This window comes from Schistocerca nitens, chromosome 5 (genome assembly GCF_023898315.1).
Source record: "Schistocerca nitens isolate TAMUIC-IGC-003100 chromosome 5, iqSchNite1.1, whole genome shotgun sequence".
NCBI classification, from domain to species: domain Eukaryota; kingdom Metazoa; phylum Arthropoda; class Insecta; order Orthoptera; family Acrididae; genus Schistocerca; species Schistocerca nitens.
This window is the reverse complement of record NC_064618.1, coordinates 182,063,623-182,087,558: the sequence shown is the minus strand read 5'-3', so window position 1 is coordinate 182,087,558 and position 23,936 is coordinate 182,063,623. Positions and strand designations below refer to the sequence as shown.

General features: G+C 40.9%; 1 protein-coding gene across 3 annotated transcripts in view; it reads right to left on the bottom strand.

The window, feature by feature from the left end:
• Positions 1–23,936, bottom strand: part of LOC126260186 (uncharacterized) — a 296,244-nt gene that overhangs the window by 186,818 nt on the left and 85,490 nt on the right. For all 3 annotated transcript variants that reach the window (XM_049957462.1, XM_049957463.1, XM_049957461.1), the window contains exon 12: positions 9,964–10,093. In XM_049957462.1, the coding sequence (XP_049813419.1) occupies positions 9,964–10,093 (130 nt within the window). The remainder of the gene's footprint in view (positions 1–9,963; positions 10,094–23,936) is intronic.

The window sequence follows — 23,936 nt, the reverse complement described above, 5'->3', positions numbered from 1 at the left end:
AATGTTGGAACATGTGAGGCAATACTAACCTTACGACTTATCTTAGAAGAAAGATTAAGAAAAGGCAAACCTACGTTTCTAGCATTTGTAGACTTAGAGAAAGCTTTTGACAACGTTAACTGGAATACTCTCTTTCAAATTCTGAAGGTGGCAGGGGTAAAATACAAGGAGCGAAAGGCTATTTACAATTTGTACAGAAACCAGATGGCAGTTATAAGAGTCGAGGGGCATGAAAGGGAAGCAGTGGTTGGGAAAGGAGTGAGACAGGGTTGTAGCCTCTCCCCGATGTTATTCAATCTGTATATTGAGCAAGCAGTAAAGGAAACAAAAGAATAATTCGGAGTAGGTATTAAAATTCATGGAGAAGATGTAAAAACTTTGAGGTTCGCCGATGACATTGTAATTCTGTCAGAGACAGCAAAGGACTTTGAAGAGCAGCTGAACAAAATGGACAGTGTCTTGAAAGGAGGATATAAGATGAACATCAACAAAAGCGAAACGAGGATAATGGAATGTAGTCAAATTAAATCGGGTGATGCTGAGGGGATTAGATTAGGAAATGAGACACTTAAAGTACTAAAAGAGTTTTGCTATTTAGGGAGTAAAATAACTGATGATGGTCGAAGTAGAGAGGATATAAAATGTGGACTGGCAATGGCAAGGAAATCGTTTCTGAAGAAGAGAAATTTGTTAACATCGAGTATAGATTTAAGTGTCAGGAAGTCGTTTCTGAAAGTATTTGTATGGAGTGTAGCCATGTATGGAAGTGAAACATGGATGATAACCAGTTTGGACAAGAAGAGAATAGAAGCTTTTGAAATGTGGTGCTACAGAAGAATGCTGAAGATAAGGTGGGTAGATCACGTAACTAATGAGGAGGTATTGAATAGGATTGGGGAGAAGAGAAGTTTGTGACACAACTTGACTAGAAGAATTGATCGGTTGGTAGGACATGTTTTGAGGCATCAAGGGATCACAAATTTAGCATTGGAGGGCAGCGTGGAGGGTAAAAATCGTAGAGGGAGACCAAGAGATGAATACACTAAGCAGATTTGGAAGGATGTAGGTTGCAGTAGGTACTGGGAGATGATGAAGCTTGCACAGGATATTGTAGCATGGAGAGCTGCATCAAACCAGTCTCAGGACTGAGGACCACAACAACAACAACAACATCTATCACATCACATGATCCCACCAGCAAACTACAGCACATATTCAGAGCATACAACATCTGATGTAGTCAGCCAACAGCATACATCACTGCTAAGTAGTGGGAACACACAAATCAGAGAAGTTAATAGTTTAAATTAATAAACGCGTGGTATAGCTGCAAGAAAATCTCAGCTTTCACATACAATATTGGTCTTTTTTGTGTGTGTTATCCTTGAAGATACCGAAACACAAATGTGCAGAGGAAACTTTTAAATAATGACATAAATGTCTGGTCATCTGGGCCCAAAATTTTTCTAAGTGGCTGGTCCTCAAAGTGTTCAGTTTTTATTGGAAATCAAAATGTTCTGTGATTTAATAAATTAATATTGCGTAAAACGAAATTTGCTTTGAAAGAAATGCTTCTCAAACCACTATTTGCAATATTTTCCTGTGACCTGTTCGAAATAGTTTTGTTTCAACGGTTGCCAGAGTGCGCCAGAGAACAGATGTTACTGCACAAGCACAGCTACAATGACATAGGAAGCCCATGCTTAGTGTTTGCTCCACTCATATGCCTTTTGTTGGATTTCTGTTTGGGCAGGACTGTCTTTTTTTTCTTTTTTTCAGTTATTGTATGTGGGGCAATTGTTTTATCATACCCTATCCAGATAAGGAACGCAAAATAAGAAAGCAGTCCTTGGCTTAATATTCATTTCATAACTAGATTCTACGACTCCAAGTACCCTAACATTTTGCTGTGTAGTGATTTTAACAAAGCTTTTTTTTTTTTTATTCGTACTCTGCAGTACTATTATGTAGCATTTCCAATCAGGTTTACATCCCACCAGAACTTAACTTTTTCAAATTGTGTAAAAAATTAACAAGGTTAACTGTAGGGCCAAGAAACTATATAACTCGCAGTTTATATTGTGCTCCAGGAACACACATAAAACCTTGCGGTGAGTTACAATGATAAAACACAGAGTGCTGGCTATCTGTAATTCACTGAAGACTGGCATTCTGTAAATTTAAGATGTAAACAACATAAATTAAGAAATAATCTCCCATCTAGAGGAGGTACCAGACAAATGCTGAAACACGTCTCATGATCGAAAGACACTGTTTCAAGGAAAACGTGTAAAATTCTGCTAAGCCTGTCAATATATTCAAAACAAAGCATTTTATTCAATACTAATAACCAAATTTGCCCACTTTTTCAGTTTCAAGTGAACACTTACATATGTCTGTACATATATAGCATTGAGAGATATTACATTACGTCATAAAAGAAACTAGACATCAGAGAATACTTCAAGCGCACTGGAATTTTGTAAACCATACTAAAATGCATGATTCAATTTAAAGTGCACATTTGTATGTCCAGAGTCATGCCTGATATTAAGCTCTTCAGTGTGGTTTCTTGGACACCAATTTTCTTAGAGTACCAGTACTGTATTACCTTATATTTGAGTCTTTATTATGGCATAATGCCACAGATGCCGGAAAATGAAAACATGCACTGAAATCCAGCGAACAGTTGGAACTAGCCAATGGCGTCAAATGGAACACTTTCAGGGCTACCCCAAGTTAAATTTCCTGATTTCCAGGTAAGTTTTACCATTTTTCCCTGACAAATTTTGAGACCTCAAAAGTAAGTAAAGACATAACTTGACAAAAAATTTAAGGACTTCTGTATTTCTCCCCCGTGTGACCAAAAACCTTAAGTACTAACAACATCTTTTGTAATGAACTGTTTTTAGACGGAGAAAGCAAGCCAAATGGTGTTTCGTTAAGACTACTGCTACTATTTTATATCAATAAAACAAAACACATCTAGTGACAAACATTTCCTTGGAGACGCAAGGCAGATTTAAAATTTCTTCACTGAGAAGTGTACAAAATGGGGAACAGTTGTGTATACCAACACTAAAGATGACCGCCAATAAAATGTTGGTTTTACTATGTTCGTTACTGTCTGTTATTATCCACTGTGTTACGTCTATTATATTCCAGGTACTGTGTCATTTTCTTTCGAGGAATATGTGAGTACATAGCGTACAAACTGCCAGCAATTGCCACAATTTTCTTCTTCTCATGGACCATACTTCGTAACATATAAACTACTTTCAAAGTGCCAAAATATACTACTATAAATATAATGTCTACAAAATTGGACACTGTACAATGTACTTGCAGTGAGACAGTCGTTATTCCTGAAATCCAATTCCCATGGCCTCTGGCCTGCCGAGCAGCACCTTGGTCCTGGTTGAAGAGAATGTCAATTTCTCTTTCTGGTCTTATACTTTGGAAAATCCAGGATGGAATGTAACAATATTATGAGCAGGAAAGTTGCTATTCGTCATATAGCAGAGACACTGAGTTGCATATAGGCACATCAAGAAGACTTTCACAATTAAAGCTTTCAGCCATTGGCCTTCGTCAACAATAGACACACATACGCACACACCCACACTCACTCACGCAAAAGCAACTCTCACAAACGACTGCAGTCTCAGGCAACTGAATCCACTTTCTGAGACTGCAGTCATGTGTGAGAGTTGCATTTGAGAGAGTGTGTGTGTGTGTGTGTGTGTGTGTGTGTGTGTGTGTGTGTGTGTACTGTTGACGAAGGCCAATGACCAAAGCTTTAATTGTGAAAGTCTTTCAGCATCTCCGCTATATGGCAAGTGCCAGGTGACAACGTGCATGTTTTGGAAGGTGATCAAGTGGGCAGGCCGCACAAATGGGAGGGGAGGGATAAACATTTATCCTTTTCAATATTTTTGTGTAGAAAGTAAAATGTCAGATTCACAATCACAATTCAGCATTGTGCTCACAAAGTCACTCCTGGACAAAGCGAGCTGTATGAACAAGGGCCATGTCATGTTGGAACACGGCATCATCACATGGGAACAAACACTGTACTATGTGATGGACCATATCATTCAAAATGATTGCATAATTCTTGAGAGTAATGCAGCCTTGCAGAATACCTATGGGGACCATGGAATACCACGATACAGCTGCACAAATCACCACCAAACCCCTCTTACATCTCACTCTTGGGACATAAACTCTGCCAGTAGTTGGGAACAGTGTGAAGTAATTTAATTCTTCAGGCTTTTCCAGCAAGGCACTGTCATGAACAATCTGGATTAAGCTGGTTACTTGCAATTTCATGCATAATATTTCAACTTCATGACTTGCAGTCTTCTTCAGGTGCTGGCTGATACTGATCCTAGTGTGGAACGAATCTGGTATTTATGCCTATGTTGTGATAGGCACTCTGCAGTCTATGCCATGTCAGATAGTCTGTCCACAGTATGTGCTGACCAATAGCATTGACTGTAGTGTTTTTCCAGCAGTGACTATAGTGTTTTTCTAGCTGCGACTGTTCTAAACGCTGTGCACATACTTTGTGGTTATTACCCATTGTCAATCCTGCTGTATGGAGTTCTGAATGACATTCAAGTTGTGCTAGATATTTTATCTTCTGTCAGTTATCATTTAAGACCTCCTGTGATCTTGGAAGCTCTATTACCATGGCATGCAGTGTTGGGTATTTCGTCTGAGGTCCATGCTCACTAGGAGTAGCTGTAATGCTATTTTTAGGCTGTTTGTGACTCTGTAGAATGTCCTCAAGAACTGGATCTGTTGGGTAAGGTACTATTTCATGTGTGCCCTTTGTTACTTCAGACAATGGACCCAGTAAGTGAGGACATTCTTGCTGAGTCTAAAGCAGCGATTTGAACACCAGATGCCTGAAAATAACACTGCAGCCCATCCTGATGTACATGTACCTCAGACGGAATGCCTGACATGGCAGGCCAGAATAACAGGACGTCTTGGATATATATATATATATATATATATATATATATATATATATATATATATATAAAAACACCCGAACAGGCCTTGAAGGCCCAATGATACCGATCAGTTGCCGTGTCATCCTCAGCCCTTAACTATGGATATGGAGGGGTAGTAGTCAGCACACCACTCTCCTGGCTGTTTGACCCATCCAAGTGCTAGCCAAGCCTGACAGTGCTTCACTTCAGTGATGTAATGGGAACCAGTGTTACCACTACTGCGGAAAGGCCGTTGGTGTCCTAGATGGCAGGAGTACTTAAATAATAAAATCTGAAGATAAAATGTGTACCACGACTTTGGCATCATTCAAAACTTTATACAGCAAGATTGGCAATTGATAATAACCACAAAGTATGCACACAGCATTCAGAACAGCTGCAGCTAGATCAAAACACTACAGTTACTGCTATTGATTGGTGCCTATCACGGACAGAGCACCTGATGTGGTGCAGACTGTAGACGAAGCACCTAGCACAACATAGGCATTAATACCATGCTTGTTCCACACTGTTTAACGTGACTGTGTGAAACCAGATTCATCTGATCAAATGAGTTTCTTCCATTGCTCCGTAATCTTGGGTATATAGCTTCAGCACCATGCTTTCCTGTTACAAGCATTAGCATCAGTGTTGAGTGGTTTTTGAATTCCAGCTCGCCCTGCGATTCCCTGTTATGGAGCTCCCTCCGTGTTGCTTTGTTACTGAAAGGGTCCACGAGTGTAACACTCAGTTGTACAGTGACTTTTGCAGCTGTTGTTCACTTATTATTCATCACCATCCTCTTCAATGACTATCACAATCATTCAACACACACTTTCATCCATATTGTGACTTAAGGAGGAGAATGATATTTCACTTTCTCTGTATGTGGTATAGATCTAAAAGCACCGAACACCTCAGCTACCTTGGTTATGGAAGCACCCACCAAATGAGTTCCAACAATTTCCCAACATTTGAACTCACTTAGCTCCAGTATAATGCACTCACAACTACACAAAACACTGTTCTGACCAGATTAACACATGCAATATATTGTCGACACTGCACAGGTGCCATTCATGGTCAGATAAACAGTGCAACCTCCAAGCTTGGCTAGCATCTGCATTTGTGTCAAGCATGGATTTCTCATGTTGTTTCTGCATTTTTCTCCAACCCCCATATGTTATCAGAAATGGAAAGATTGGCAGAAGGTGCTACAAACCAAACTTCGGCACCCAACTAGCATCATATTGTAAGATACACGAAGGAAGTAATATTGAAAGCATGCGACAGTTCATGTGCAATGGAATTTGACACTGAACAACTTATTTCATTAAATTCTGACAGCAATTATAATGACCATATTGATATTAGTGGAAGTGTTTTAGTTTTAAGTGATGTGCAGGAATTAGTGACATAGTGTGTTACGAAAAATTCAGTTGTGTTCACCCCATACATTTTTCTCCATTTACTTAAATAATTTGTTACTTTGAAACTTGTATGTGACTGACTGCCTATTTAATGAGCCTGTTATTCACCTGTAACATGTGATTAAGGCTGAGACTTTGCCATCCCTCTTGCAGCAGCAGCCCCCACCACTGACATACCCGCTACCTACAACAGGGTGTATACGTGGACAAGGGGAAAAAAAATTCCCAGATTTCTCCTGGATCTCCCGGTTAAAAATACACTTTCTCCTGGGTGAAAATACACTTTCTCTGTGTTAAGTGACAGTAATCGTTCCCTCAGAACTGTACAATTTGTCAATCATTTGAATGGTTATGGTTTTATACAGCGGCTTATAATTTCCCGGCACTTTAGAAAACGCAACACAGGGGAAAAAACATGCTTTGCAACGTTCTTTGACGTGCAGCAACATGTACGCTGCATATTTTCATATTATTGAAGTATAAATTCGCATTCCACCAAACACCGCATGTTCTTTCCGAAGCTCTGAAATCTAGATTGCGATGTGCTTTTATAAGCCAGTCATAGCTCATGTCACGTGATCTCGCCAGCCAGTAACAGCAGATATTCATAGAATAGGACACGTGATATAGTCAGTCAACAGCACCATCACTGTTAAGTAGCACAAACACACGAACAGGAAAAGTTAATGGTTCAAATTAATATACATAGTGTTGCTACAAGAAAAGCAAAGCTTCGTATATAATATTTGTCTCTAAGATTAATAAGCTACAAGAAAAGCCAAGCTTTCACATATGATGATGATGATGATGATGATGATCTTTTTTGCGCGTGTTACACTTAAAGATACATCACACAAATGTGCCAGTAAAATATTTAATACCGAAATAAATCTCTGATGTACTGGGCTCGAAATTGTTCTGAATGGCTTGTCATCAAAGAGTTCACTTTTTAATGAGAATCAAACGGTCTGTGATTTAAGAAATTCATCGTATATTCTCGCACATAGTTCATCACAGAAATTTAGTTCGAAAATAACACTTTTCAAACCACAATTCGCAATATTTTCCCGCGATCTGTTAGAAATAGATTTGTTCCAGTAGTTGCCAGAGAGCGCGAGATTAGAGGCATCACCGTGCCTGCGCAGCTACGATGCCATAAGCAGTCCAATGTTCCTATGTGTAAAACATTAAAAGATCTAAAATTATGTCATAAAAGAAACAAGACATCAGAGGATACTCCAATAGCGTCAGAATTTTATGAACCATGCTGAAATGAATAATTCACCTTGAAGTGCACATTTGTATATCCAGATTCCAAAGTAAGTAGGCTTCAACCTGATATTAAGCTTCTCAGTGTGGTTTTCGGGATGTAAATTTTCTTGGTGTTTTTCTGTCTAATCTTGCTACAGCTTTACATGGCGTGCTTTCCTTTCTGCTATCTATTACTTCATCAAAATTCGTCAAACATTTTGCTACATGAAAAAGCTGTTAATACAAATAGTGCCCAAGACTAGTGTGTTTTCTCAATCTGATTACATCTATTTTGCCACTGTCTACTAGATAAAAGAAAATAGGCCTTTCTAATATTGCAGCAATTGTAACACACATCAAATAAGTGAGACTGTTTTGGTAATAATAGTCATTATTTATAATATGATGGAATATAATTCGCGAAGTACCAATATGAAATGCCTATTTAGCCTGCTACAAGCAAAAAGGTTTATGTTTTAAATAGTTTTACATTTCATTACTATACTCCAGTTTCACAAGCATGAGATCAAAAAGTAGTAGTACGAAATTTTTGTGTAAATTTGGAATCGTCATATTCTTCCAGAATTTGTGTGATATCCCTGTTTCTTATCCTTCCTCGTTCTACCAAACAATCTTCTCATCACCAATTCTGTAAATATTCCTTCCACTGACAAAACTCATTCTCCAGTTAACTCTACTAACCGTGACAGAATCACCAATTTAGTTATCCAGCGATTATTCTCCGGTTAGGCGTTATTACGTGTTTGTACAACAAGTTTTCCACGCTACTCCCAAATAGAACTTAAATGGCTGCTAGCTGGGGACTGTACAACTTGCCCTTTCTAGGTAACGATCTGGCCAAAAATTTTCTGGCAAAACTTCATTAACTTGGATACACTGAGAAGATAATACGTAATCTTTCTTACCTGTTGTTCCTGTTAGTCGTTTATTTCCCCTCTGGTAGTCTGAATCTATTGATTACACTAGTTATTATAACAACGCTGATATTCGCATACCTCATCAATCACATAAACAAACAGCAGTTGGCATTCAACCATTCGGCTTTATTCCGCTCAGCTAGTATAGCCCTGCCCCCTTTTGTCTGCAGTAAAGTTTATTTGTAGATGAATTCCCCTGGCACAGACATCACGTACACTACACACTCATTCAGAAATCAACTTGGAATGTGTTCAAAAACCAATAGGGATGCATTTCAAAATAATCTAAATAATCGATAGACTAACGTGCACTAGATGCTAGGCGCTTTGTGAAACAAGGTATTTTCCCCCTCTAGAATATGAAATGCTTGCAAAAGTCAGTCAGCAGATCACTAGTTTCTTTTTTTGTATACACACAACTATAGATATGAACAAGTAATACGTTGTATATGGCTCAGCAACTCCATTCCCCACCACTGCAACCTGTCAGCCACAAAGCAATTTTAATGTGAGAATATGTTGATTTTAGGCACCATTCTTATGACCAGTGTGCTAAGAGAATCTGGTGAGATCATCAATTTGTCCATGTGGCCTTATAAACAGGATTCTTTTTTAAATCTTGCAAGCAATCTCACTGTCTTCCTAGTTATCTTTAATTTGTATGGAGTTTATTTTCTTGCATGCTCTCTCGTATTGTTCATGTCAGCACAGCACTGTCAATCATGGGTTTAAACTGGGCCTCACAAAGAAATCATACAGCATTTCATACTTCCAGAATGACAAAAGTTATCTGTTAAAATGTAGTCAATGTGTGACGATTTTTCCCAGCTACATTCCCATGTGCTATTGGTGTATTGCAACAACAATTATTTTACATACCACCACCAATTTAAATGTACTGCTTGATAAATGACGCCTCTAAGATTTTTTGGGGTATAATCTTCAACTGTATGCACCCATTGTGCTCCTGTATGTCTTCTAATGTCACCTACATACTTGCCATTAAGTCTCCATCTATACCTTTTCTTCTCTCTGAATCTAGCAGGTTACCACCTGGTCCACCTACCAACCATTAGCATAGTGACATGTTCTGTGCACCTCAATTTTACTTTCATCGTGATCATAGATACATCTTCTGTTTCACTCCATTACCTAATCAATTTTTTTGATTTCTTGTTATTTCTAAAATGCACCCCCATGTTGCTCACTGAGTAACCCTCAGTTTTGAACAGCTTTTGCATTTAAATTCCATTTATGTATCAATGAAGTAGTACGAAGAGACCACAGATCACTAATTTACTAAGGAAAAAAAGTGCTACTAATAAGAAATCAATTCTATACCTGTGCAGGCAGCTCTGATGCTTCTTTTGGTAAGCTTCTCAGTTCATCAGCAGTACAAGCCTCCTCATTTCCATAATCCACATAAAACACCCTTATCTCTGGAACTACTTGAATTATTTCTGCTCGGTACCTATAGGTCACAAACAAAACATAAGTATCACAAAATGTCAACATGTGAAATATAATAAATAATGGAAAATCCAGGATGGAATGTAACGATATTATGAGAAGGAAAGTTGCTGCTCACCATATAGTGGAGATGCTGAGTCGCAGATAGGCCTTGGGTTGGGGGGGGGAGATTGGGTTGGGGGGGGGGGATTGGGTTGGGGGGGGATTGGGTTGGGGGGGGGGATTGGGTTGGGGGGGGGATTGGGTTGGGGGGCACATTGGGTTGGGGGGGCACATTGGGTTGGGGGGGCACATTGGGTTGGGGGGGCACATTGGGTTGGGGGGGGCACATTGGGTTGGGGGGGGCACATTGGGTTGGGGGGGGCACATTGGGTTGGGGGGGGCACATTGGGTTGGGGGGGGCACATTGGGTTGGGGGGGGCACATTGGGTTGGGGGGGCACATTGGGTTGGGGGGGGGCACATTGGGTTGGGGGGGGGCACATTGGGTTGGGGGGGGGCACATTGGGTTGGGGGGGCACATTGGGTTGGGGGGGGCACATTGGGTTGGGGGGGGCACATTGGGTTGGGGGGGCACATTGGGTTGGGGGGGCACATTGGGTTGGGGGGGCACATTGGGTTGGGGGGGCACATTGGGTTGGGGGGGCACATTGGGTTGGGGGGGCACATTGGGTTGGGGGGGCACATTGGGTTGGGGGGGCACATTGGGTTGGGGGGGGCATTGGGTTGGGGGGGGCATTGGGTTGGGGGGGGGCATTGGGTTGGGGGGGGGCATTGGGTTGGGGGGGGGCATTGGGTTGGGGGGGGGCATTGGGTTGGAGGGGGGCATTGGGTTGGAGGGGGGGCATTGGGTTGGAGGGGGGGCATTGGGTTGGAGGGGGGGCATTGGGTTGGAGGGGGGGCATTGGGTTGGGGGGGGCATTGGGTTGGGGGGGGCATTGGGTTGGGGGGGGGCATTGGGTTGGGGGGGGGCATTGGGTTGGGTGGGGGCATTGGGTTGGGTGGGGGCATTGGGTTGGGTGGGGGCATTGGGTTGGGTGGGGGCATTGGGTTGGGTGGGGGCATTGGGTTGGGTGGGGGCATTGGGTTGGGTGGGGGGATTGGGTTGGGTGGGGGATTGGGTTGGGTGGGGGATTGGGTTGGGTGGGGGATTGGGTTGGGTGGGGGATTGGGTTGGGTGGGGGATTGGGTTGGGTGGGGGATTGGGTTGGGTGGGGGATTGGGTTGGGTGGGGGATTGGGTTGGGTGGGGGATTGGGTTGGGTGGGGGATTGGGTTGGGTGGGGGATTGGGTTGGGTGGGGGATTGGGTTGGGTGGGGGATTGGGTTGGGTGGGGGATTGGGTTGGGTGGGGGATTGGGTTGGGTGGGGGATTGGGTTGGGTGGGGGATTGGGTTGGGTGGGGGATTGGGTTGGGTGGGGGATTGGGTTGGGTGGGGGATTGGGTTGGGTGGGGGATTGGGTTGGGTGGGGGATTGGGTTGGGTGGGGGATTGGGTTGGGTGGGGGATTGGGTTGGGGGGGGGATTGGGTTGGGGGGGGGATTGGGTTGGGGGGGGATTGGGTTGGGGGGGATTGGGTTGGGGGGGATTGCATTGGGGGGGGGACATGTTTTGGAAAGATCTTTTATGTGCGGCAGCAACATGTACGCTGCATATTTTCGTGTTACGAAGATATAAATTTGAACTCCACCAAACACCGCATGTTACTTTCCAAGGCATTGAAATCGAGATTGTGAAGCGCTTTTGTCAGCCAGTCATAGCTCATGTCATGTGATCTCGCCAGCTTTTGACAGCATAGGACACGTGATGTAGTCAGCCAATAGCAAGATCACTCTTAAGTAACCCAAACACACAAATAAGAAAAGTTGATGTTTTAAATTAATATACATAGTGTTGCTACAAGAAAAGCAGAGGTTTCACATATAATCGTAGTCTCTAAGATTAATAAGCTGCAAGAGAAGCTAAGCTTCCACATATAATCTTGATCTTTTTTGCGCGTGTTATACTTTAAGATATATCACACAAATGTGCCAGTGAAATTTATAATAACGACGTTAATGTCTGATCTTCTGGGCTCGAAATTCTTGTCCACGAAGAGTTGATTTTTAATTGTGAGTCTAACGCTCTGTGATTTAAGAAATTCATTGTACATTCTCGCATGTAGTTCATCTTGTGTAAAAGGAAATTTACTTTGAAAGTAACGCTTTTCAAATCACCATCCGCAATGTTTTCCCGTGACCTGTTAGAAACTGATTCGTTTCAGCAGTTACCAGAGAACGGCAGATAACAGGTGCCACCGCTCTTTCGCAGCTACGATGACACAGGAAGCCTGTATGTTCGTATGTGTAAAACATTAAAAGATGTTGCACTATATCACAAAAGAAACAAGACATCAGAGGATACTTCAAGTTCATCGGAATTTTGTGAACCATACTAAAATGCATAACTGGGCTTAAGTGCACATTCTTATGTCGAGATTCGGATGTAAATTTTCTTGAGTACCAGTACTGTATTTTCTCATGTTTTCTTCTCCATGGATTTTAATTAATACTCCGAATTTTTATTTTGTTTCCTTTACTGCTTGCTCAATATACAGATTGAATAACAACGGGGAGAGGCTACAACCCTGTCTCACTCCCTTCCCAACCACTGCTTCCCTTTCATGACCCTCGACTCTTGTAACTGCCATCTGGTTCCTGTTCAAATTGTAAATAGAATTTCCCTCCCTGTATTTTACCCCTGCCACCTTTAGAATTTGAAAGAGAGTATTCCAGTTAACAATGTCAAAAGATTTCTCTAAGTCTACAAATGCTAGAAACATAGGTTTGCCTTTCCTTAATCTTTCTTCTAAGATAAGTCGTAGGGTCAATACTGCCTCAAGTGTTCCAACATTTCTACGGAATCCGCTTCTACCAGTTTTTCCATTCGTCTGTAAAGAATTCGTGTTAGTATTTTGCAGCCGTGACTTATTCAACTGATAGTTCGGTAATTTTCACATCTGTCAACACCTGCTTTCTTTGGAATTGGAATTATTATATTCTCCTTGAAGTCTGAGGGAATTTCGCCTGCCTCATACATCTTGCTCACCAGATGGTAGAATTTTGTCAGGACTGGCTCTCCCAAGGCTGTCAGACCTTCTAATGGAATGTTGTCTACTCCCGGGGCCTTGTTTCGACTTAGGTCTTTCAGTGCTCTGTCAAACTCTTCATGCAGTATCTTATCTCCCATTTCATCTTCATCTACATCCTCTTCCATTTACATAATATTGTCCTCAAGTACAACGCCCTTGTATAAACCCTCTATATAATCCTTCCACCTTTCTGCCTTCCCTTCTTTGCTTAGAACTGGGTTGCCATCTGAGCTCTTGATATTCATGCAATTGGTTCTCTTTTTTCCAAAGGTCTCTTTAATTTTCCTGTAGGCAGTATCTATCTTACCCCTCATGAGATAAGCCTCTACACCCTTACATTTGTCCTCTAGCCATCACTGCATAGCCATTTTGCACTCCCTGTTGATCTCGTTTTTGAGACGTTTGTATTCCTTTTTGCCTACTTCATTTACTGCATTTTTATATTTTCTCCTTTCATCAATTAAATTCAATATTTCTTCTGTTACCCAAGGATTTCTACTAGCCCTTTTCTTTTTACCTACTTGATGCTCTGCTGCCTTCACTATTTCGTCCCTCAAAGCTACCCATTCTTTTTCTACTGTACTTCTTTCCCCCATTCCTGTCAATTGTTCCCTTATGCTCTCCCTGAAACTCCCTACAACCTCTGGTTCTTTCAGTTTATCAAGGTCCCATCTCCTTAAATTTCCACTTTTTTGCAGTTTCTTCAGTTTTAATCTACAGTTTATAACCAATAGATTGTGTTCCGAGTCCACATCTGCCCCTGGAAATATCTTACAAATTAAAATCTGGTTCCTAAATATCTGCCTTACCATTATATAATCTATCTGAAACCTTCTAGTATCACCAGGGTTCTTCCATGTATACAACCTTCTTTCATGATTCTTGAACCAAGTGTTAGCTATGATTAAGTTATGCTCTGTGCAAAGTTCTACCAGGTGGCTTCCTCTTTCATTTCTTAGCCCCAATCCATATTCACCTACTACATTTCCTTCTCTTCCTTTTCCTACTGTCTAATTCCAGTCACCCATGACTATTAAATTTTCTTCTCCCTTCACTACCTGAATAATTTATTTTATCTCATCATACATTTCATCAATTTCTTCATCATCTGCAGAGCTAGTTGGCATATAAACTTGTACTACTGTAGTAGGTGTGGGCTACATGTCTATCTTGTCCACAATAATGCGTTCACTATGCTGTTTGTAGTAACTTACCCCCACTCCTATTTTTGTTTTATTCATTATTAAACCTACACCTGCATTACACCTATTTGCTTTTGTATTTATAACCCTGTATTCACCTGACCAAAAGTCTTGTTCCTCCTGCCACCGAACTTCACTAATTTCCACTATATCTAACTTTAACCTATCCATTTCCCTTTTTAAAATTTCTAACCTACCTGCCCGATTAAGGGACCTGACATTCCACGCTCCGATCCGTAGAACGCCAGTTCTCTTTCTCCTGATACCGATGTCCTCTTGAGTAGTCACCACCCGGAGATACGAATGGGGGACTATTTTATCTCCGGAATATTTTACCCAAGAGGATGCCATCATCATTTACACATACAGTAAAGCTGCATGCCCTCGGGAAAAATGGCGGCTGTTGTTTCCCCTTGGTTTCGGCCGTTCCGGCAGTACCGCAACAGCAAGGCCGTTTTGGTTAGTGTTACAGGGCCAGATCAGTCAATCATCCAGACTGTTGCCCCTGCAACTACTGAAAAGGTTGCTGCCCCTCTTCAGGAAGCACACGTTTGTCTGGCCTCTCAACAGATACCCCTCTGTTGTGGTTGCACCTACGGTATGGATATCTGTATCGTTCAGGCATGCAAGCCTCCCCACCAACGGCAAGGTCCATGGTTCATGGGGGGGTGTTCCTGGGTACACCTTACAATTACATCATGGTCGGGCAGAGATTCCGAAATCATATATTTAATTGTTCCTGGGTACACCTTATAATTTAATATCTGATTTCGGAATCTCTGCCTGACCATGATGTAATCTAACTGAAATCTTCCCCTATCTCCCAGCCTTCTCCAAGTATACCACCACCTCTTGTGATTCTTGAACAGACTATTCGCAGTTACTTGTCAAAATTTACTGAAGAACTCGATCTTTCTGCTATAATTCTGTGTACCAAGCTCATATCCTCCTGTAGCCCTTTCTTCTACTCCTTCCCCTACAACCACCTTCCAGTCCACCATGACTATTAGATTTTCATCTCCCTTTGCATACTGAATTACCCATTCAATATCTTCAGGTATTTGATCTCTCAATCTTCCGTTGCAACGTAGGTATGTATAACTGAACTAAAGTTGTCAGTGTTTGCTGTTGATTCAGATGAGAACCGCCCTGTCACTGACCTGTTCACAGCAACACACACTGTACTCTACCTTCCTTCTCATAATGAATGCTAATCCTATTATAATGTTTTCTGCTGCCATTGATATTACCCTATACTCATCCGAACAGAAATCCTTGTCTTCTTTCTATTTCACTTATATCAGATTGAGGCTCTGCATTTCCCTTTTCAGATTTTCTAGCTTCCCTGCCACGTTCAAGCTTCTGACATTCCACACCCTGAGTCATAGAACGTTATCCTTCCGTTGGTGATTTTATCTTTTTCTCATTGTCACCTTCTTCTTGGCAGTCCCCTCCCAGAGATCTGAATGGGGGACTGTTCAGAAATCTTTTGCCAATGGCGAGATCATCATGACACATTTTCGATTATAGGCCACACGTCTTGTGAAAACACATTATTTGTCTTTAATGTAGTGGTTTCCATTGCCTTCTGCATCCCCATTCCATTAATCATTGCCAATTCTTCCACTTTTAGGGTCAGTGTCCTACACCAAAGTAAGAGAATGCCCTGACCCTCTGTCCCCTCCTCTGCCCTCTTTGACATGGTCATTGGCTGAATAAAGGATGACTTCTTATGCCGGAAGTCTTTGGCCGTCACTGCTAATCATTTCTATTCAAAATTTAAGTGGTGGCAAGGTTCGAACCTTCGATCAAGACGCTAACCCTAAACCTAAACTTCTTGATGATTGAATATTTTTATTACAACTGGACACAGAATGCTGGCTTCTCTACTGGACATCACTTGAAATAAGTTATGAGTAACTCCAGGCTCATGTCCCGATCTAGTAAAAATTTTCGAATGTCACTGCAGATAATAGATCTATTGCATTTGAGCTGGATTTCAAGAATAGATGGCGTGGAACTAGTTGGTTCATAAATAAATATTTATTATACAGCTGAAATGGTCTTTTTCATCATGATACAATTCTACATCTGTGGATGACCACAATACAAAATTTTCTGTGACTAAGTGCAATGCAGGGGAAAAAAAATTATCACCTTTTGCTGGGTAATATATCAGTCAAATGATGTATCGAGCACCGAATCCATATCTGCCGTCAGTTTCTCTCTATCAGAAACAATTTTGTCACAAGGTGACTTCGTCATAAACTTCAAGATTGGCAAAATCATGGAATTGGAACATTGTTTATTTTAATTTCAGCAGATATTTTATTGAATTATAAACATGGAAACATCAGACAGGAAGTGCACAGCTATTGGCTTATATTTTCTTTCTGTCTTCTTCTGAAAACATAATATTTACCTTTTTCTCCTATGAATGTCTTACAGAAGTGATCAACCGTAGTCTCCCACCATCAACCCTGCAACAACCCTGATCTTGTATTTTCGATCACTTTCTTGTCTTGATAGAAGCATTAACCTGGTACTTCACAGGTATCACACATATTCTCAGGCGAGGAAATCTAATTATAGTTCAGAGTGACTCCTGAGGCTCATTAAACAGCCTGACTTCATGAACTTTCCCACTGTTTCATTACAATCGGAACATACTAGGTGCACCTTTTACCACTTTTTACTGTCTAAGAGTATACCAAAAACATCTTTTAATGACATCCAAGACTATCTCAGTCAATTTAATTGGAAATTTTTCTAATGTCAGATTCAATGAACAAGCATCTTAGCTTCTGATAGATGATGAAACTTTTTGGAGAAATACTTTAAACATTATCCATGTTTGGGTAAAATTTTCACGAACAGTTTCATTTCACCAAACTTAATGTCTAGAAGTTGTAACAAGTTTTCCTCTCCACAGATACACATGGCTCTTTGCTCAAAAAGAAGAACCAATGAGTTTATCATAGTGCTTATGTTATTATGTAACACCTGAAACAACACTGAAAATTTTACACTAAAAAAAAAATATATTTTAAATATTGAGTTCAAATTACGAGGATGAATCAAATGAAAACCTTAAATATTTTTTTAAATATTATTTATTGTGCAGATGAGGTACAAAGCTGTATCACTTAACATAATCGCCCTCACACTCAATGCAAGTCCTCCAGCACTTATTAAGTGCACAAATTCCTTTAGAAAAAAATTATTTTGGTAGTCCGCACAACCACTCATGCACCGCATGGCGTACCTCTTCGTCAGAATGGAACTTCTTTCCTCCCATTGCATCTGAGTGGTCCAAACATATGGAAATCACTTGGGGCCAAGGTCTGGTAGGTATGGTGGATTAGGTAGACACTCAAAATGCAAGTCTGTGATTGTTGCAACTGTTGTATGGCCAGTGTGGGGCCTTGCGTTGTCATGTTGCAAAAGGGCACCTACGACAGCAATCCACGTCGCTTTGATTTGATTGCAGGCTGCAGATGATTTTTTAGGAGATCTGTGTATGATGCACTGGTAACAGTGATCCCTCTAGGCATGTAATGCTTGAAAATGACACTTTTTTCGTCCCAAAAGAGTGTCAGCACAACCTTCCCTGCTGATGGTTCTGCTCAGAACTTCTTTCATTTTGGTGATGAGGAATGGCACCATTCCTTGCTTGCTCTCTGTTTCCGGTTGATGGAAGAGAACCCAGGTTTCATCCCCAGTAACAATTCTTGCAAGGAAGCCATCACCTTCTCGTTCAAAGCGCCGAAGAAGCTCTTCACAAGCATCGACATGTCGTTCTCTCATTTCAGGAGTCAGCTGCCATGGCACCCATCTTGCAGACACTTTGTGAAATTGCAGCACATCATGCACAATGTGGTGTGCTGACCCATGACTAATCTGTAAACATGCTGCAATATCATTCAGTGTCACTCAGCGGTTTTCCTTCACTATGGCTTCAACTGCTGCAATGTTCCGTGCAGTCAACTCGTTGTGCCTGACCTGGACGAGGAACATCTTCCACTGAAGTCACACCATTTGCGAACTTCCTACTCCATTCGTAGACTTGCTGCTGTGACAAACATTCATCACCATACTGAACCTTCATTCGCCGATGAATTTCAATAGGTTTCTCACCTTCACTACGCAAAAACCAAATAACAGAACACTCATTCCATGTATGCTTTCACGGCCTGCGTCTTTATCAGTAAACTCTTCCGGGCTAAGTTGGCGTGGTCGATCTGTAGAACTTCTTCTCCCTGACGTTTCATTCTCAACTACGGAGAACATCTTCCGAGGTGAGTCGACGACTGGCTGCTAGGAGCTGGGGCCGCCGCTTATATAGAGATCGTAGGGGGCGCCACCACACGTCACGTGGCGTCAATGTGCAGCTATCTCTGGCTATCGTCTGTTCTCTCGATTGCAGGTAATCGATTGTCACGTGATTGATGCAACGTCGACCGCCATATCTTATCCAATTTTAATCCTTCTTCTTTACGATTAAAATTGTATTGATGTTTGTGGATTTCAATTGCCTCTCTATACATACGTGTATAATAGTGCGACGTCCTCGCTAGCACGCTTGTTTCACCAAATTTTATTTTGTGATCTCCATCCTTAAAAACATGTTCCGCTACTGCCGATTTGTCGATATGTCCCAAGCGACAGTTTCTTTTGTGCTCCGTCAACCGTGTATTGATGCTCCTTTTTGTAGTTCCTATGTAGACCCTGCCGCAACTACACGGAATTTTATATACCCCTGGGGTGGCTAGGGGGTGACGAGCATCTTTTGTTGATCTTAGGCATTCACTAATTTTCTTAGTAGGGCTAAAAATGGTCTCTACCTGAAACTTGGCTAGTACTTTTCCAATGCGATCCGTGATATTATGGATGAACGGAAGAAATACTTTTCCAGCTGATGGTTGTTGCTGTCTCCTATTTTTAGGCATTTTTCTATTTGGCTGAAGTGCTCGGTTAATCTCGTTTTTCTTATAACCATTTTTCGCAAAGGCCATTCGTAAATGATTTAGTTCTTCTTGTAAGTAGCCTCGTTCACAAATATTATTGGCCCTATCCACTAGTGTTTTTATGACCCCCCTCTTTTGCCTAGGGTGGTGGTTTGAGTTCTTATGGAGGTAGCGATCAGTATGTGTACCTTTCCTGTAGACCTTATGGCCTAAGGTCCCATCCGCCCGTTTGATAACTGATACATCCAAGTTAAGTTGTCCATTCTTCTCCTTCTCCATAGTAAATTTAATCTTTGGGTTGACGCTATTTAAGTGTACCAGAAAATCATTCAAGTCTTCTTCCTCATGATTCCATATTACAAAGGTATCATCCACATACCGATACCACTTCGAGGGGCTTTTTTTGGCCGACTGCAGTGCTTGATGTTCAAAATATTCCATGAATAAATTCGCAATTGCGGGACTTAGGGGGCTTCCCATGGCTACCCCATCGATCTGTTCATAAAATTCACCATTGTACTGAAAATAGGTTGAGGATAGACAGTGTTGGAACAAGGCTACTATATCAACAGGGGACATATTGGCTATATGGGAGAGAGCTTCATCAACTGGAACCATCGTGAACAAAGACACTATATCAAAACTGACAAGTATGTCATTAGGACCGACAGTAATTTCCCTCTGTTCTTCCCTGGTGCAAGTCGCAAGTGGGGCAGCCATCTTTATATTGATACTGCGATGGTAGGTGTGCATCCGCACTGTACTGCCACCTACGGGCCTTTCTGCATGCTGTTTGTAGCACGCTCACCAATTACAAGATAACAGCATGAAATTTTTATTTGTTATTACAGGGTGTATACGTGGACAACGAAAAAAAATTCCCGGATTATTCCCGGATTTCCCGGTTAAAAATACACTTTCTCCCGCATGAAAACACACTTTTTCCGTTTTATTAAGTGACAGTATATTTTCCCCCGGAACTGTAAAACATATCAATTCTTTGAATGGTTATGTTTTATATATGGGCATAGAATTTCCCGGCACTTTAAAAAACGAAACTCAGAAAAGAAAACTCCCTTTTTTTTTTTTTTGCAGCAATATGTACGCTGTATATTTTCATATCACGAAAGTATAAATTCGAATCCCACCAAACACCGCATGTTACTTTCCGAACCATGTAATTGAGATTGCGATACGCTTTTGTAAGCGAGTCATTGCTCATGTCACGTGATCCCGCCAGCCGATGACAGCGGATACTCAGAGCGTAGGACACGCGATGTAGTCCGCTAATAGCAACATCACTGTTAAGTAGCGCGGATAACACAAACAGGAAAAGTTAATGTTTTAAATTAATGTACATAGTGTTCCTACAAGAAAAGCAAAGCTTTCACATACAACATTGGTCTCTAACGTTAATAAGCTGCAACAGAAGCTAAGTTTTCACATATAATGTTGATTTTTCTTGCCCGTGTTACACTTTAAGATACATCACAGAAATGTGCCAGTAAAATTTTTAGCAGAGTCCAGTGACTTGTTCTCAAAGTTTTCCACAAATAAATTAGCTACTGCAGAGGAGCGAGAGCTTCCCGTAGCACTACATCAATTTGCTCATAATAACGACACGATTGTCTGATCTGGGCTCTAAATACTTCTAATGGCTCGTCATCAAACACTCTGTGATTTAAGGAATTCATCGTACATTCTCACACAAAGTTCCACTTGCGAAAGAGGAAATTTGCTCTGAAAGTAACGATTTTCAAACCACCATTCGCAATATTTTCCGGCGACCTGTTAGAAACAGGTTCCTTTCAGCAGTCGTCAGAGAGCGCCAGAAAACAGGTGCCACCGCACTTTGGCAGCTATGATGATGTAGGAAGCCTGTATGTTCGTATGTGTAAAACATTAAAAGATCTTACATTATGTCATAAAAGAAGAGGCCGAAATATGGTTGTCTAATACTGCGTAAGCTGTTAATACAAATACTACCCATGACTGGTGCGGTTTCTCGATCTGATTATGTTTATTTTGTCACTGTCTGCTAGATAAAACAAAATAGGTCTTTCTAACACTGCAGAAATTGTAACACACACAAAATAAACGAGACTGTTTTTGCATAAATGGTCATTTTTATATCACGACAGAATATAATTCACAAAGACCAACATAAAATGCCTATTAGGCCTACTACAAGCAAATAGTTGAATATTAGAAAATAGTTTCACATTTCATTCATACGCCCCAGTTTCTCGAGCATGAGATCAAAAAGTAGTAGTACGAGATTTTTACTTAAGTTTGGAATAGTCATATTCTTCCCCAATTGGTGTGATGTCCCCGTTTCTTCTCCTTCCTCGTTCTAACAAACAATCTTGTCATGACTAATTCTGGAACTATTCCTGCCTTTGTCAAAATTTAGTCACTGGTTAACTTCACTAACCCTGCCAGAATCACCAGTTTAGTTATCCCTGATTATTCTCCGGTTGGGCATTGTTATGTTCGTACAAACCACTTTCCACGCTACTTCCAGAATAGAAGTTAAGCAGCTGCTAGACGGGGACTGTACAACTGGCCCTTACTAGTGTAGCGATCTGGCTAAAAATTGACAAAATTTCGTTTTCTTGGATACACTGAGAAGATAATACGTAATCTTTCTTCCTTGTTATTCCTGTTAGTCATTTATTTCCACTCTGGTAGTCTGACTCTATGGATTTCGCTAGTAATTGTAACAAAGCTGATCATTCCAAACCCAATCAACCACATAATTAGACAGCGGTTGGTGTTCACTCGTTCGGCTTTACTCCGCTCCGCTCGTATAACCCGGTCCCCTTTTGCTTGCAGGAAAGGTTATTTCTAGATGCGATGAGGATTTCCTGACAGACATCACGTACACTAGGCATGCATTCAAAAATTAACTTATGATTCATTCAGAAATCAACTTGCAGAGTGTGTTCAAAAACCAACAGGGATGCGTTTCAAAATCATGAGTAATCGGTAGACCAACGTGCGCTGGATGCTAGGCTCTTTGTGAAATATTATTTTTTTCTTCTCAAGAATATGAATTTGCCGCCCCCTCCTTACCCCGCAATTGTCATTCGGGTCAAATACACCGGTTTGCCCCGCCGCTCAACTGCGCATGCGCATGAGCCCGCTCGTAACTGCTATAACGAATCTAGTTAAACAGTTGTGACGTCTTGCTCATCGGAGATATTTTGTTGTTATGAAGCATTGCATAGTCTTCCTAACGCCTTTGACACATTTTGCTGTTGGCAAACGTTTGTATGAGCACTGTGTTTTGTTGTTGTATATGGCACATTTCCTTTGCAATTTATGTTTTACTTTCATATTTTTTTCTCATTCACGTTTTATTGTTGTAGTATTATTCTGCAGTAGTGAGATAGAGTAATATCCTTTGTTAGAGTATCGATTCTTACAAGTCAAGATTACAAAAATTTAACTGAAACCTAAAAAAACGAAAAATTCCCAGAATTCTAAAAAATTCCCGGAATTCTAAAAAATTCCCGGAATTCTAAAAAATTCCCGGAATTCTAAAAAATTCCCGGAATTCTAAAAAATTCCCGGAATTCTAAAAAATTCCCGGAATTCTAAAAAATTCCCGGAATTCTAAAAAATTCCCGGAATTCTAAAAAATTCCCGGAATTCTAAAAAATTCCCGGGTTTTTCCCGGTTTTCTGCCGGTTGTCCCGTGTTGTATACACCCTGTATTAGGGTCATTTCATGTCAGTTCAACCAGGGGCTCCAGCTCATAGTCTCAGATTTGACTGAAATTCAGTACACTAATTCTACCATATGTGGAACACTCATGTACAAAGTATTAGTTTCCCCTGTCAGTTAGTTCCAGAATTATGACTTGTGAAAGAAGGTGGCATGACCCAGAAATTGCAACCCGCATCTGGCAATCTATCTTCAGACCCAACTTCAGGTCTTAATAACTTTGGAACTATTCCACACAGTCCAGAGAAATTTTTACAACCCAGTAACATCCATTTAGAGAACACACTCCACGAATCAAAACAATAACAACATATTACTGAGGGAAAATAAAAAATTCCAAAATGTGATTAAAAAATATAATACGTTAAAAGGTACATATCGTAGGTGCCCTCTATGCCAAACATAATTCACTCAAAAAGGGTATAAATTTTTTGTGGTAAGCTTAATGTGGCTTAAACACACACAGAACTCATCATGCCCATATCAGTCACACAAACTGAGTTACATGCACACGAAAATACAAAAATTACCTGAAAAACATGGATTTTCAAAGTGTGGTAGCACAAAAGGGACAAGTGGTATCCAAGCCAAATTTCACACACTGCGTAAGTAGACCATAATGACATATATCTCAAAATTTCAGCATGTTATTGCAAGACATTTGTGTACAATGGAAGTTGACAGATGTATTTGGTGATGTGGCCGTTGTTCCAGAATACAATTTTGTAAAAACATATCGTAAACTGTTCTGCCTCCTCTTATCCTCTTCCACAACTGTTTAATCACTAAGCAACAACATATAGACAGATTAACACAA